The 17,527-nt window shown below is 39.9% G+C and overlaps 1 protein-coding gene across 1 annotated transcript in view; it reads right to left on the reverse strand.

Annotated features, from left to right (window-relative positions):
* The window catches only part of ATRNL1 (attractin like 1), a 570,802-nt gene that overhangs the window by 395,373 nt on the left and 157,902 nt on the right, over positions 1 to 17,527 (reverse strand). The window contains exon 20 of the mRNA XM_009905632.2: positions 8,116 to 8,209. Within this exon, the coding sequence (XP_009903934.2) occupies positions 8,116 to 8,209 (94 nt within the window). The remainder of the gene's footprint in view (positions 1 to 8,115; positions 8,210 to 17,527) is intronic.

Genomic DNA, 17,527 nt, shown 5'->3' on the forward strand with positions numbered 1-17,527 from the left:
ACTTAGGCAGTCTGCCCTGTTCTACTGCTTCACTAATACATCCTGCACTAAGTAAAGCAGATGATTCAAATGCCAGTCACTGGCATGGCCATGGCACAGGAGGGACAATTTTTACAAGCAGTGTACTTGCATTCACTTGTTTTTAAAGAAAGTCCAAAACCATGTATTTTTCAAATGGGAAACAATAGAGGTGATACAAAATCAAATCTATATCCAGCACACATGCTAACATGAACAGTTAGGCACAACAGACAGGTACCTCACTTGCATTCCTATTTTACAGCCACTAGTGTCTGGAAAGTTGTGAAAGTCAGTTTTCTCTGCACTTTTGTGTTGTTGGAGGCAGCCTGGAGAAGAAGGGAGGTGGCGGAGTCACCATCCCTGGAGGTGTTCAAAAAAGGATTGGACGTGGCACTTGAAGCCATGGTTTAGCTAGTCATGAGATGTTGGTTAATAGGCTGGACTTGATGATCTCTGAGGTCTTTTCCAACCTTGTTGATTTTATGATTCTAAGAACTAACAAATACTAAAATCATGACGCAAAACCTTAGAGAACTCCTGAGGCCCACCAGTGAGCAAATTCTGCTCTATTGAGCTTGCCAAACCTACACATATGTGTGCACAGAGTCAGTTATGGAAAAGCCTAACTTGGAAGTCAAAAGCAGAATTACTTTATTCTCATGAGCATCAAACCCTGACACCCAGACTATTCCCCATTTTTCAGGCATTTAGGATTGAACTCAGACAAAACAGACACTTCATTAGAATGGAACACCTAACAAAATTACACATACCATTTTTAACTCAGCTCTTGGCAATAGGCAACTTGCTAGCACAACTCCCACATTGTAAGATCAATATTGCAGTGGTCTCCAGATTTAACATGTTCACAACTGACCCACAACAGTGTCAATACACAAAGCTGTCAGCTAAGTGTTTGTGGCTGCATCCTTAGTCACTATGTCCTTCTCATTTCTTCACTGGGAACACTGCCTTCCAGTAACAATACAGGACATTCAAACTCCACTTCATCTCCATTTTCATAAAGTCAAGCAATTTCCTGAATGAAAGGTAAGTTTACAATGGAACAAAAAGTGTTTTACATTTACAGACAGCAAACAACTCCAAAAGGTCCCAGAGGGCTTCATGAACTTTGCATATCACATGAAGCCTCACCTTGAGCACTGTGTGCAGTTCTGGGCCCCTCACTTCAAGAAAGATCTTGAGGTGCTGGAGTGGGGCCAGAGGAGAGCGAGAGACTGGGGAAGGGACTGGAGAGAAAATCTGATGAGGAGAGGTTGAGGGAGCTGGGGTTGTTTAGCCTGGAGAAAGGGCAACTCAGGGAGGACCTTATTACTTAGAATAGAATAGACCATGTTAGAAGAGAACTTTGATATCATCGAGTCCAACCTATCATCCAACACCATCTAATCAACCAAACCATGGCACTGAGCTCTCCATCCACTTTACAACTAACTGAAGGGAAGTTGTAGTCATGTGGGAGTCGGGCTCTTCTCCCAGGCAACTTGTGACAAGGCAAGAGGGCATGGTCTGAAGCTGCATCAGGGGAAGTTTAGGCTGGATGTTAGGAAGCTCTTCCTCATGGAGAGCTTGATGAGACACTGGAATAAACTGCCCGGTGAGGTGGCAGAGTCACCATCCCTGGAGATGTCTAAGGAAAGACTGGATGTGGCACTTGGTGACATAGCCTGGTCCATGTGGTGGTGTTAGGTCATAGGCTGGACTTCATGATCTCAGAGGTCTATTCCAGCCTCAATAATTCTGTGATTCTGTGTTATTGAGAAAGTGAGCCTACTACAGCATACACACACAAAAAACCAAAACCACGAATCAAACCAAACCAAAGACCACAAACTCTCCTAACCCAAGAAAAAACATGAAAATGCTGATGTCAGCACACAATACTGCCCAAAACTGGCAAAAATAAATACTGCACAAGGCCCATTCCACATCACAAACTTTATTCTTCTTCACATTTAAAACTAAAATCTATCTCAAATGTTCCAAGTTCCTACTATTTGCCTTCTGCCTTTTTTTTTTTTCCTAAGCCAGTAGAGTGCATTTGGGTCATGTTCTGAAGCTTTGATATTAGATGTATTATTTAAATGAAAGCTGCAATTTAAGCAAAAAAAGATTGATGCCAGAAACATGAATTAAAGGGGGGGAAAAAAAATAAAAATACCTCAAGTCCCTGACAGCTCTGGCAATAATTACTACATGTAGAGCAGAAAATTAGTACATTTAAAAGATATTTAATGTTGAAGTGGGAGTTTTATTTTATTGTTCTCCTTAGCAACCTAACAATCTACCTCTTGGAGAACCAGCCGAGGGCTTGAACCTATCCTTGTAGGAGCAAGCTAAAATTTTCAGGCAGTTAAATAAGAACAGAAGCAGCCACTAAATCCACCTTGATCCACATGCCAGATATAGCTGAAATTTTCCTTGAAGCATCACACATCTAAGTGCCAGGTTCTACACAATAACCCCATGCAGTGCTACAGGCTGGGGTCAGAGTGGCTGGAGAGCAACCAGGCAGAGAGGGACCTGGGGGTACTGGTTGGCAGTAGGCTGAACATGAGCCAGCAGTATGCCCAGGTGGCCAAGAAGGCCAATGGCATCTGGGCCTGTGTCAGGAACAGTGTGGCCAGCAGGAGCAGGGAGGTCATTCTGACCCTGTACTCAGCACTTGTTAGGCCACACCTTGAGTCCTGTGTCTAGTTCTGGGCCCCTCAGTTTAGGAAAGATGTTGAGTTGCTGGAATGTGTCCAGAGAAGGGCAACAAAGCTGGGGAGGGGTTTCGAGCACAGCCCTGTGAGGAGAGGCTGAGGGAGATGATGTTGCTTAGCCTGGAGAAGAGGCTCAGGGGAAACCTTATTGCTGTTTACAACTACCTGAAGGGAGGTTGCAGCCATGTGGGGCTTGGTTTCTTCTCCCAGGCAACCAGCACCAGAACAAGAGGACACAATCTCGAGCTGCACCAGGGGAGGTTTAGGCTGGATGTTGGGAAGAAGTTCTTCATAGAAAGAGAGATTGGCAATTGGAATGTGCTGCCCAGGGAGGTGGTGGAGTCACCATTACTGGAGGTGTTTAGGAAGAGACTGGATGAGGCACTTGGTGCCATGGTTTAGTTGATTAGATAGTGTTGGATGATAGGTTGGACTCAATGATCTCAAAGGTCTTTTCCAACCTGGTTTATTCTAGTCTAGTCTAGTCTACTCTACTCTACTCTACTCTAGTCTATTATAGCTAATAGAATAATAAACATAAGTATATCACAGGTTTCTGTTGAATAGAAAACTCAAGGACTGGACTCAGCCTGAACAAGAGACATCACCTGATGTCAAAAATAATCAAATATGTAAAACAGTGGAATATGACCATGAAACAGAAAAAGGAAATGAGGTATCAAAAAAAAGAAAAACAGTTTCTTTAATTATTATCTTTAAAAAACATTTAATATTTATCTTTTTAACTTCACTTTAGGAAAGCACAGATCACCACTGCAAGCAGTTTTAAATGGATTCTACCCTCCATCAGGGAAAATAAGTTCTGTAATAGAATTTATTTTATTAAACTTCCAGCAACTAAAAATCTCCCTGGGTTGTTTTAGTTTGTCTGATTTGGGTATGTGTGTCTTTGATAAAGGAAGCTCTAATACAGAGAATTTATTATATGATTGCTATCAATTTTTTCCCCCTAAAAGAAAGCAGAAAGTGGAGCTCAGAGAGAAACAATGAGGAACAGATTTACTCTGCTATCAGCAAATAAAGGTGAAACGATATCAATAGAATGGTGAATTGAACTCATAACCCAGTGTATTTTTACCTGCCTTTCCATCTGGTAAGAGGAATTACATCATTCTGTGGAGAGGAATTATATAGAAGAGGACAGCTGGATATTTTTCAGATCTTATTCTTATGTAAATCAGATCATCAATAAGTGCTTATTACTTACACACAGATCCTTACAATACTAAATAGCTTTTTTTAAGCTTGCATACTGTGAAGATTTTACCAGATAATCAGGGTATGTTTTTTATAAATAAAGTAGCCTTTCTTCTAAATCTTCAGGAGAAATAACAATCTGACTACAAAATTAATAGCCTAATAATTAATTAGAAATAAAATGAGCACAGTAATTACTTTTTCACTCCAGATTACCCCAGATCCATACATTTCAAACTTTTCAATTTATTCCTCCTACAAATACATCAAATATGCTATGAAATATAATAATAAACCCAAGGATTCCTCCACCATGCTTTAATTTCACATAGCAGTTCCTTACTGCAAAAGTCCTGAAACTCATTTTTCCCTGGTTTCTTACATGGGGTTTCTGGCAGTTCTTTCCTTACACACCAGAGAAGACATTCTCAGCATAAATAATCATTATTATGAATTTTTGCCTAGGAACTTAGATACACTAACATGACAGACTGAAGGAGTTGGGGCTGTTCAGTCTGGAGAAGAAAAGGCTCCGAGGTGACCTAATTGTGGCCTTCCAGTATCTGAAGGGGGCCTACAAGAAGGCTGGGGAGGGACTTTTCAGGATATCAGGTAGTGATAGGACTAGGGGGAATGGAATGAAGCTGGAGGTGGGGAGATTCAGGCTGGATGTGAGGAGGAAGTTCTTCACTATGAGAGTGGTGAAGCCCTGGTTGTCCAGGGAGGTGGTTGGGGCACCATCCCCAGAGGTGTTTAAGACTGGGCTGGATGAGGCTCTGGCCAGCCTGATCTAGTGTGGGGTGTGCCTGCCCATGGCAGGGGGGTTGGAACTAGATGATCCTTGTGGTCCCTTCCAACCCTGACTGATACTATGATACTATGATATCTAACCTGCTCATCATTCAGGGTTCAAAGATACACTCCTAATACCAACAGGGGAGGTTCAATAGCCTGAAATCTGCCACGGTGGAAAGTACTTCACAAGCGAGATTGATTTCCCTCTCCCAAAACTAACAGCAATGGCTGTTATTGGCAAGCACAGCACAATAAATGTTACAGGACATCCAGTAAAACCTGACAATTTTAAATATTTGCTATGAAATCTTATTTCTACCGAGTGTTTGTAACCCTGTAGCCTTTCTGGATGCTCACAACACCTCCAGATTTACACGTATTTACAAGGGACAATGAAAGCTACAGGCACCCCCAGGTGAAAGCTTTCTCTTGGAACAGCCCAGACACACTGAAACCTCAAAGAATTACTTAATTACTCATTAATTAATTCTACATATTCCACATTTTGATTCCTTACATCCAGTAAAAGTTGCCTCTAATATCAAAATTTCAAATATGAAACATCCCCTTCACATATCGCCATCCCTGAAGGTTTTTAAGGCCAGGCTGGATGTGGCTCTGAGCAACCTGATCTAGTGTGAGGTGTCCCTGCCCATGGCATGGGGGTTGGAGCTAGATGATCCTCGAAGTCCCCTCCAACCCTGACAGTTCTATGAGTCTATATTCCCCACATTTCCATAGGCCTATTTTTGAAAAGCTACGTGGGTAAATAATCCTTGCATATGGATACACTGAAATCTGTGGACCTCTTAAAAGTTCTGTAGACAAAATCCTACGAGGAAATAAATTATGCAGCTAGGATATAAAATATTACAGAAAATGAAATCAAATTAAGGCTATAAAAATATTACAGAAATTTAAATCAAATTAAAGGTATAAAAATTTTACAGCAAATCAAATTAAGGATATAAAAAATTTACAGAAAATGAAACCAAATTAACTTAAAGTAATACCTTTCACCAAAAATATGTTTTAAGTCAGTATGATTTTACTGTTATTGTCAATGGGACATTATTAAAATCAAAGGGAAAAAAATAAATCATAAATCAAAGTGTTTTTATTTGTATCTCGGTTTAGTGTTATACAGTCTAGTTACCTTGAGTAATCAAATCATTCTGATCAGTTCCTCCTTATTAGGTGAGTACTATAGGACTTTGCCATCTGAAACTACCTACTTAAAGAAAGTGAATCATAGGATCACAGAATCAATAAGGTTGGAAAAGACCTCAAGGATCAAGTCCAAGCTGTCACCCAACACCTCATGACCACTAAACCATGGCACCAAGTGCCACATCCAATCCCCTCTTGAATACCTCCAGGGATGGTGACTTCACCACTTCCCTGGGCAGCACATTCCAATGGCTAACAACTCTCTTTGTGAAGAACTCTCTCCTCACCTCAAGCCTAAGCTTGAGACTGTGTCCTCTTGTTCTGGTGCTGGTTGCCTAGGAGAAGAGACCAACTCCCTCCTGGCTACAACCTCCCTTCAGGTAGTTGTAGACAGCAATAAGGTCTCCCCTGAGCCTCCTCTTCTCCAGGCTAAGCAACCCCAGCTCCCTCAGCCTCTCCTTACAGGGCTTGTGCTCAAGGCCTCTCTCCAGCCTCGTTGCCCTTCTCTGGACACATTCAAGATTCTCAATGTCCTTCTTAAATTGAGGGGCCCAGAACTGGACACAGGACTCAAGGTGTGGCCTAAGCAGTCCTGAGCACAGGGCAGACTGACTTCCCTGCTCCTGCTGACCACACTATTCTTGATGCATGCCAGGATGTCACTGGCCTTCTTGGCCACCTGGGCACACTGCTGGCTCATGTTCAGCCTACTATCAACCAGCACCCCCAGGTCCCTTTCTGTTTGGCTTCTCTCCAGCCACTCCGACCCCAGTCCCCAGTGAAAGTACTTGTCTTTGGAAGTATGTGTCATTAAAGAAACATTGTAAAATAGGATGTACAGGAGAGATGGGTGTAGTAGAAAAACTTAAAAATACATAAGTATTTAGAAAAATAACAACTCATAACAACTCAAATAACTAGCTGTTCTTAGGCTAGGGAGGGAAAAAGTATTGCAAAGTTACCTGTAGTTCCTAAAAACTCTGCTTCCAAGATGTGGTGGTTACTGCACATGACAAGGAGGTATAAAAGCATCAGAGGGAGGGAAAGAGATAACATACAACCCTGCAGCTACAACTTTCTAATCAATAGGATTCTTGACAGGAATATAAATCTAACTTTCAAACTGAATAGAGAGAGTTTGGAATTTTCACAGAAATCCTTATTTTTAAAAAAATCACAGGGTTAGAGGTTTGCTGCTGAGCTTGCACAACAGTCTATCTAATGAGCAGCACAACAAAAAAATTATCCAGGGCTGTAGAGAACGGCATTTGCACTTTGAATCGAGTTCCAGATGATTTATATAGAATATGATAAAGCAACAAATAGAAGTAAAGCAGTTCAAGAGGGACAGGAAACTGCTGGAGAAAGTCCATCAGTGGGCCACAAGGATATTAGGGGAATGGAGCATTCCTCTGAGGAAGAGAGGCTGAGAGACCTGGGGCTCTTTAGATTGGAAAAGAGGGAACCTTATCAATATGCCTAGGGAGGTGATGGAGTTACTATCACCGAAGGTGTTTAGGAGAGGACTGGATGAGGTGCTTGGTGCCATGGTTTAGTTGATTAGATGGTGTTGGATGATAGGTTGGACTTGATGATCTCAAAGGTGTCTTTTCCAACCTGGTTATTCTATTCCATTCCATTCCATTCCATTCCATTCCATTCCATTCCATTCCTTATCAATATCTAAAGGGTGTAGGTCATGAGGATAGGCCTGGGCTCTTTTCAGCAGTGACCAGTGATAGAACAAGGGGCCTCTGCAGTCCTCTCCTATATTTAATGATATGGGGAAATGTCTCAAACACCAAAGCTCTAAAAATCTAATCACCTTAGAGTCTGATCAAGATGTGCAACAAATGCACTGAATATAATTACCAATTTTGCAGGTAAGTTTTACTTACAATAATTAAAAGAAATTCAAAAAGAAGGAAGCCAACTGCAGGATATTTTTTTTAATGTGTAGCATCTGCACTATAGCACAGTGTGAATAACATCACAAATATTACTAAAAAGAAGACAAATAAATATTGACATTTCCTAAGAAATAAAGGGAATATAAGATTCATCACTAAAGCATTGTCAGGTCAATCACAAAATCCAGAAACAAAAGCAGAACAAAAGAAAGGGAAAAGTGACAATGCTCTGGGCATGAACTGCAATAAGACTGAGCTAAATGAATTGTACTCACAGTTGACATTGGTCTCCTTTGATTCCTTTAGTCGTGCAGAAACATTTTCCTGTTTGCATGTGACAAATATTTGCATGTCCACTGCACGTGCAAGCTACAAAATCAGAAAGGAAGAGTGAGATTTCTGCACCCCTATTTTCCTTTATAACTACAGGAGTATTCATGGATTTTGATACTTCATCCTAAGGACATTTCCTATAAGATGTATTTTAAAAAGATAATAATAAATAAAGTTACTTCAGTTATAAGCTTCTTGCAAGAACATTTTCTAGCACATCATTTAGTTTATTTTCTGCAGAGTTAAGAACTATCCATGTGCCATTTAGAAGCTCTCCTCCACACTTTAAATTACAGCAGTTTGAGAATAACCATTAAGTCTTTAACGCACAATACAAAAAATTATCAACAATCCATCTTTTGTATACAAGGTGAATTCCTGATCAATGGCAAAAGCAATGACAAAATTCCATTAGTTTCAGATTCCTAATTAAAGAAGGTATTGGTAAAATAGTAAAATGTCTAATATAATTGGAACTCTTGCTTTTGAACAAGAGAGAAAGCTGTGAAACTGCTTCAACAAAGGCTGAGTTAATGCTACAATTATGGTCCACAACAAAAATAATCCAGAAGCAAAACACAGGCACCTTTATAAACTACTGACATCTGAAATGGAGAATCACAGAAAAAATATCATCACTCCACTCCTTTTCAAATTCAGTGGTTAAAGTAAATCTCTCCACAATGGTTTGCTGCCACTTTTGCTGCCTGATTGATTCTTACCTGAACACAAGCCTTCCTGGTCCTAAACCTTGAGATTTCTTTGTTGTTTTTCCTTCCCATGTTTTTATGAATGGCTATCCTGTTTAGGCAGTTCTCCCTCTCTTCCAACCAAGCATACAAAACTTAATAACCCCCTCCTGATAAATGTGTCAATAGTTTGCCACATCATAGTGGAATAATTACCTGCTAATATTCACAATGTGTTTAAAGTCTTTCTTTAATACAAAGGAACTTTGACCCTACCTTGACAATCACATTAGGCTTTTACTAAAGTTTTAATTATGACTAAGATAAAAGATTTAATATTTGGGCTCCTGCTTGGATACAGATATGATACTAAGTGGTGACCTGTATATAACAAAAGTTTATTTTCCACTTTATAATCCTAATATTGCATTTCTATCAGAGGGATTGGGTTTTAATTTGACTGATAAGGAATAACACACAATGCATACTCTTGTGTCAGAGTCCCGTACCATACACACTCTAACCTCTCTGCCCCAGCTTGAGACAAGGAGGGGGAAAGTTAATATAAGAGCCAGGTTAGAACCACAATTAAACATAAGGTATCTTTCAATGTCAGGAATTCTATGGTTTGTTCAGCCTTTAGTAGTTGTTATATAGCCAGCTGAAGACCAAGAAGCAATTGTTACTAAAGAGCTACTAGAGATTCAAACTGTCTGTATGCAGTGATGTGTGAGTTTTTTATTCTCCCTTTCACAATGCAGCTTGTTATCACATTTTTGGAAAAGGCCTACAGTTACCATAGGGCTAAATCCTGCAATTTGGCTATGAACTTAACACTCTACAGTAAATGTTCATAGACGTGCTACTAGTAGATCATCAGTTATGTTTTCCTTAAACCACTCATGTTTTCCCCTCCACGTTTATGGAATAATTATTTAGGCACTTCAAGCTGGAAAAGCCTCTGCTCAAAAGTTTACTTTAATTGTGTCTATCTTTGCTATACTGTCAGTGAAAACCAAAGGAATATATTCATAACAGCTTGTTCCACTTGCGGTTAATTAGCCACTCTTACGAGTAATGAACCATTACATGAGAGCACAAAAGTTATCAAGGAGCTAAGATGCTGAATTCCAAATCACATTCCAAAAGCTGTCGATATATTGACAAAGAAGCTATTGCCAACCATCCTCAATTAACTACTCCTAGAGTTATTACTCACTTAATAGGAAGCAGATCACAAACATGAAAGTGGAACTTCCTTGACATGGCTAACTGTTATCGAGTAAAAGTATTTAAACACCAAATAGCCTTTGGACACTAAGAAACCTTTGGGGGAGGTGGGGAAGGTAAAATGGATTATACAGTAAAAGTAACAGATACTGCCATATGGGGATTTGTGGAAGGGCAAAACTGTTTCCTCAGGCAGCTCAGACATGACTTGTATACTCAGTCCGTGGAAGTTTTCAGCACCACATATCCCCAGGGACATCTAAATCAAATCAGTACCTAGATGGTGCTCTTCAGTGTACTACATGCTCACTCACACACCACTCCACCAGCCAGATATCTCCTGTTTAAGCAGCATCATATTTTAGTCTCTGCACTCTTCGGAGTTTCCTGAGTTTATAATGGAGAACAGTTAGCTAACAAACATTAGGTGGACTTTAATTTTCCATGGACTCATATCTAAATTTTGACCTTTGTGTATTCATAGTGCACGCAAATAAAGGATACATTCATTATTTCGTCTCCCTCACCAAAAGCATCAGCAGTGGCTGCTCTAGCTCATCTGTATTTTCATGACACATACGAAGCTTCTACAGTACTGAGATGGGTATGGTTAAAAAGGAGAATAAAGGAGAAGATGAGAAGACTGAGACTTGTATTCATTCTGGATTATTCATCAGTGGTAAAGCTAATTCTGACAAGACCAGCTGCTAATTTTCTTCTACTAAAAGACTAAGGGAAATGAGTCTCATTGATCAGGTCCCTAGTAACTTAACTGTTGCCTGGAAAATACCTTGGAAAAGGGTGTCAGAAGCTAATCACTTTTCATATTATTTTCAAAATCTCATCAAAGCAAATTCTATTTAACAGCAGTGAATGCATATTTTAATTACTCTTAGACTTTCAAGTCTGTGATGAAAAATGGATTCCTACCAATCTGTCAACCTCTTATGTGGTTAGTAACTCAATAAACCAAAATACGTATAAGCCAGTGCTGCTCTGCACATTGAATATATGTTATCAACCAAACACAAGAGGAGAAGCAGGGTGACACAGCATTGTGGTACATTCAGTGGAAAGAGATTTAGATGTCATTATCTTTCTACCTCACTGCAGGTTTTTTCCACTGGCCTCCTTTGGAATAACATAAAAAGAAATTATGAGCTTTGCATACCAAGTATCTTTGCTAATTAATAAACTGCAACCTGAAGCTACATTTTATTTCAAAGGAAAAGAAGATTTACATTCTTCTGTTATCCCAAGATCTCCATAATTCTCTTTCCATATTTTATTTAATATTTTCTACTTGTTTTTCTCTGCTTAACTATTCTCAGTGAGCAGTTTCTCTTCTATTAGTATCTCTAAGCCAACTAGCTGCAGTAGTACCTTTCACAGTCTAATGCTGATAGAAATAGGCCAGACCTTAGATCAGTTTTTAAAGTCTATATTGTGCCAATCATTCTCAGGTGGTAGAAGAGAGATAAGTCCTATTTTCCTTTTGGTTTTGTTTGTTTGCTTATTTTTTGTTTTCTGAGGTGTCACCCCCTCTCCACCCTCATGCATTCATTTTCAAGGGTTAAGTTCCAGCAGGAGCAGCTGCAGCTAAAACCTGTGTTAAGTAACACCTTTTTTAAGCTCTTTCCAAAAAAGACAGTTACCACCTTTAATGTTGATCTACAGAAATGGTCAGCATGATTTTTCTTTGTAAGAATTTCTTTAAGCTTAAGGAGAAGAAAATGAAAATTAAGAGTCAAAATTCAAGGTTTAATAGTTTGAGTAGAACCACCTGGTGGTAAGCAAAGAATTCTTGCTGCAAATTCCAAGCTTAGACTACTTGCTGCTTGATGGTGGGAGGATCACATTATCACTTTTGACTTTTTGTGCCTGTCTGCCCCACCTTATTTACTGTATCTGAGATGTTGTCAAGGAACATTTCTAATATCTCATTTTTGTGCTTTATTGTTCTCCAATGGCATCAGATTTTCTGTGGCTGTGTAAGAAATCAGCTAAGTTATCCCACTGAGATTCTCAGCCAATTAGGACAGTTTCAGCTTCTGTCACACTCAAGCATTTTATCAAGTTTCAGCACCATTTAACTGATTTTCTTTCTGCCATCTAGTTCCCACGTCCTTTGGAGCAGAATTTTTGATAGCCACTACTCTGTCACACAAACACTTAGGCACAGTGTGCATCTTTGCACTGCCGCATCTCACAAGTGATAGGTTGACATTAATACATTCTTGATTATGCTTTAAATAACATCCAGTTCTTGACATTAATTATTTTACTTGGGACTGTGGCAGTAGTCTTAAAATTAGAAGATGAAGCACATCTACAGAGATTTGCTGCCCTAATTAAATTAAATAAAAAAGATAATCTTTATGCTTTCATATAATGGATCCCTAATAGAAAGACAGAAACAAACAGAAAGAATCACAGAATCAAAGAACATTAGAGGTTGGAAGGGACCTCAAAAGATCACCAAGCCCAACCATGTCACCAGGCCTTAAAAGTCTCCAGAGAAGGAGACTCCACAACCTCTCTGAGGAGCCTGTTCCAGTGCTCTGTGACCCTTACAGTAAAGAAGTTCCCCCTTGTGTTGAGGTGGAACCTCCTGTGCTGCAGCTTACACCCATTGCTCCTTATCCTATCACAGGGAGCAAGTGAGCAGAGCCTGTTCCCTCCCTCCTGACCACTGGGCCTCAGATATTTATAAACATTTATTAAATCCCCTCTAAGTCTTCTCTTTTCTCATGACTGAGAAACATGAGCTAAGTACATACAATTGTATGAAATGCTTCTAGACTGAGTTTTAACAATGAGTTCTGATCACTCATGTTCTAGGTATAGATACACCTTAGAAATTCAGTTATCTGTAGATGCTTGAAATGATGCTCCAGATTGACTGGCAAATTATCAGCTCATTAATATAGAATAGAATAGAATAGAATGGAATGGAATGGAATGGAATGGAATGGAATGGAATGGAATGGAATGGAATGGAATGGAATGGAATGGAATGGAATGGAATGGAATGGAATGGAATGGAATAGAACAGAACAGACCAGACCAGACCAGGCTGGAAAACACCTTTGAGATTGAGTCCAACCTATCACCCCAAACCATCTAATCAAGCAAACCATGGTTCCAAGTGCCTCATCCAGTCTCTTCCTAAACATTCCTAAGTATTCCTAAATATTGTAGCACAAATAATAAGGGAACTTTTGTAACAAATCTCCTGGTCATTCTCCTACCATTCCTTGTTTTTTATCATAGTCCAGAGAAACCAGAAGAGAAGATGCCACAGGACTACAAAGGTATCTAAGGGACTAGAGCATCCTTCATATTCAAAGAGGCTGAGAAAGATGGGATTCTGCCTGGAGAAAACTCAGAGGGGTCTTATTGACATGTATAAATATAGAATCATAGAATCACAGAATCAATAAGGTTGGAAAAGACCTCAGAGATCATCAAGTCCAACCTGTCACTCAACACCTCGTGACTAAGTAAACCATGGCTTCAAGTGTCACGTCCAGCCCCCTCTTGAACATCTCCAGGATGGTGATTCTACCACCTCCCAGATGAGAGGAAACCAGCCTTTTTGTAGAGGCCACTGACAGAAGAAGAGACAACAGCCACAAAAAAATTACCTGTTTTTTCCTTCTGTTTTTTTGTTTGGTTGGTTGGTGTGTTGGGTTTCTTTTTTTACTTTGAAGGTGACCTATTACTCTGCTGTAGGTGTACTCTGCTGCACCTTCAGACAGAAACTCAGTTCAGCCCAACTTCCAAGCATCTTAGCACATTATTACATGCACTGATCTCCAGCCTGGGCTTATATTCAACACAAATATGTTTGTTCAAACAGTTATTTTAAATACTTAACTACCACACAAACATTTCATACACATTAAGTATTTTAAATGAACACATAATCTATGGCTCCAAATACAGAACTTTTTATCTATTTTTTGACGTTATTTTTCACTTATCTGAAATAATGACTTTAGAGCTTTACAAACAACAAAACCCCACCCCCACCCTGGAAATCCCTGGGTTTAGGGAAACTGCAGCTCACACTACTCTCTTTTACCACATGCAGATTCGAAGTGTTATGGACAGATTATAGGAAAACAATATAACCCAGTAGAGTGAAGCCATGCTGCAAAATCACAACCCCACAGAATTTATTAAATAATAAATCCACAGCATGATTGATTTTGAGTTGCTAGCTCAGCATATAAATGCTCTTGCTGATGCTGACAACAAAAGAATACCCATCACCATTTCCATGAAGTATGCATTTTAGACAATTGAATTTAAAAACACTTATTGCTTCGCGCCCCCATCTCCACCACGGAGCCTCCAGAGCAATTTTCCTTCTCAGCAAGTTAAAACGCCATCTGTAGTGAGCTCTGTGTTTGCTTACTGCAAAGATTACTAAACCAGCAGCTGCACATGAGTAATTCTTTTAAGTCACCTTGCTGTTTTTTTTTGTTTTAAGGAAAGTTATCATGATGCTTTTAAATAGGGGCACTGCTTAGTCAATTTTGGTAACATGCAAGGCATAAGTTGCATCAAACCCCACGCTGCATCATGCAGACAGGCTAAGTAAGAAACAGTGAGTATAAACACATTGTAATGCTCAGTTTCACTGCAAATGCTTGGTTATGTGGTAATATGAGAACTGCCCTTCTGAGTCAATTTCCTACACTAGCAATATTGCAAAACTGCCTAGTCACTTGTTTTTCCAGAAACATATATTCATCCAGAAGCCCCTGACACTCAGCATTCAGCAATTAGCTTTACAGGAAATGCATCCATTCAACCTTTGGGACAGGCAATGCTAAAAGCAAACAGATGTGCCCATCAGCACTGGAGCAATATCACTAATTGAGCAGCATTAAAATTAAGCTAAAGAACTTCTGTGATGCAATGGGTGACAAAAATAAGTGTACACAAGCAGAAAAAAAATATGGCATTAGGACTGCTGTACAAGCAGGTCAAATGCAGCTGTCATTTTAATGTGATATAATTAACATTCAAAAACTAAATCAGTCTTATCAGGCTAATCAACACAAATAGTTTTATTTTCATCCTTCTTGATTTATATTTCTTTGGTGTCATTTTTTTATAAACTAGCAGCACACACACACAAGACAAGAACTGTATCAGAACAGAACAGAATTAAGCAGGTTGAAAAAGATCTTTAAGATCATCAAGTCCAACCTATCAACCAACACCATCTAATCAAATAAACCATGGCACTAAGTGCCTCATCCAGTCTCTTCCTAAACACCTCCAGTGATGGTGACTCCACCACCTCCCTGGGCAGCACATTCCAATGGCCAATCTCTCTTTCCGTGAAGAATTTCTTCCTAACATCCAGCCTAAACCTCCCCTGGCACAGCTTGAGACTGTGTCCTCTTGTTCTGTTGGTGGTTGCCTGGGAGAAAAGACCAACCCCCACCTGGCTACAACCTCCCTTCAGGTAGTTGTAGACTATGTATATTGACATTGATAAGCACTGTGAGACTGAGAAACAAAAGCTAAATGGAACAGACATTTGTTTGAGGATAAGATATTGAATCTGAATATGCAGGAATTCTCCAACCATCCAAATCTTATATTATGTGTGTTTCATTTAAAGGAAAGCATATATTCATAAGAAGTTAATCATTTTACCAGATCAATACTGGTTCTTACTTTCTGGAAAAAATAAGGGTGCCAAATCAACCTCTCAGCCATTTTTCCAACAGCTGTCTCAGACTGCAGTGCAGCATGCCCTCTGCTCTTCCTTAGCAAATTTTAGAGGGTAGCCTGGTGGTTACAGAAATGCTCTCCTACTTAGCTGCTTGCCATTCCAAAAGAGCAATTCACCTGAGCTTGGGTGTGATTTTGTCTGGAATTTACAATCACAGCAAAAGACAGTTAGTTTCACTTGACCATGACTTAGGCCTGCTGAGATAGAGTACTCATAAGGCAACTAGTTTTTTCCCCAAAAGTGATACTGTGGCACACAGTCAAACAACCTGGAAATCACAGGTGAAGTTTCCTCAGCTTTTTTTACTGATGCATACATTCCAGAAGCAGGATTTTATTCTTTAAGAAACCCAAAACACATCTGGGAAAGGGGGGTTGTAGCGAGGCGGAGGTTGGTCTCTTCTCCCAGGCAACCAGTACCAGAACAAGAGGACACAGTCTCAGGCTGCGTCGGGGGAGGTTTAGGCTGGAGGTTAGGAGGAAGTTTTACACAGAGAGAGTGATTGCCCACTGGAATGGGCTGCCTGAGGAGGTGGTGGGATCGCCGTCGCTGGGGGTGTTCAGGGCGAGGCTTGACAGGATGCTTGGTTGTATGGTTTAGTTGATTGGGTAGTGTTGGATGACAGGTTGGACACAATGATCTCGAAGGTCTCTTCCAATCTGGTTAATTCTATTCTATTCTATTGTAAAGACAGGCTGATTTTCAGGAAACAAAATATAGCTTGGTTACACCAACACGATCCTATGGTAACCTTCCCCATTTGAGGGCTTGCATTTATTCTTATGCCACTTCTAAACTGGCAGAGTAGCTCTGCAGCATTTGTATTTCATTATTTCTTCTGTTTGAACCATTCATCCTGAAAAACTAATTGATTTTGTTGTTTGTTTCTCTGTAATAAATACCTCTCAAGTGCTCATGCTAAATCTATCTTTAATCATCAGTAACTAACATCATAAAGACAGCCTGGAAAACCATAATTTTGTTTTATACAAGTAGATAATGAAAACGTAACACAGAAGATTAACATTGGAAGGCAGGAAAATTTGTCTTGGAATGAACTGAACAGAATCTTAAATAATTAACAAGAGCCTTGCTGTGCCTGAACCATTCATGTCAATAGTGAATGAGAGTACAGAATTTTTATAGCTTGCTCTTAGGATCACTCAGGAATCATGTGCACAGAATTTTCTATCAAAACCCCATGCCAAACCAAAGTATTTCCATGAGAATTCATGCACTACAGGAGCAGCAAATCCATGTTTTTCCATGTTAACCCATGTGAAAAAATGGAAACTTTTACACTTACTTTGAACATGAGACCCCAGCTGGAGTACTGCATCCAGTTCTGGAGCCCCTGTTACAGGAAGGATCTGGAGGTACTGGAACGTGTCCAGAGAAGGGCAATGAGGATGATCAGAGGGCTGGAGCTCCTCTCCTATGAGGACAGACTGAGGAAGTTGGGCTATTCAGTCTGGAGAAGAGAAGGCTCCAAGGAGACCTTATTGTGGCCTTCCAGCACCTTAAGGGGGCCTACAGGAAGGGTGGAGAGGGACTTTTTAAGGTGTCAGGGAGTCATAGGACTAGGGGGAATGGAACAAAACTAGAAATGGGTAGATTCAGATTGGATGTTAGGAAGAAGTCCTTCCCCATGAGGGTGGTGAGACACTGGAACAAGTT

The sequence above is a fragment of the Dryobates pubescens genome, chromosome 8, assembly GCF_014839835.1.
Source record: "Dryobates pubescens isolate bDryPub1 chromosome 8, bDryPub1.pri, whole genome shotgun sequence".
Classification (NCBI taxonomy): domain Eukaryota; kingdom Metazoa; phylum Chordata; class Aves; order Piciformes; family Picidae; genus Dryobates; species Dryobates pubescens.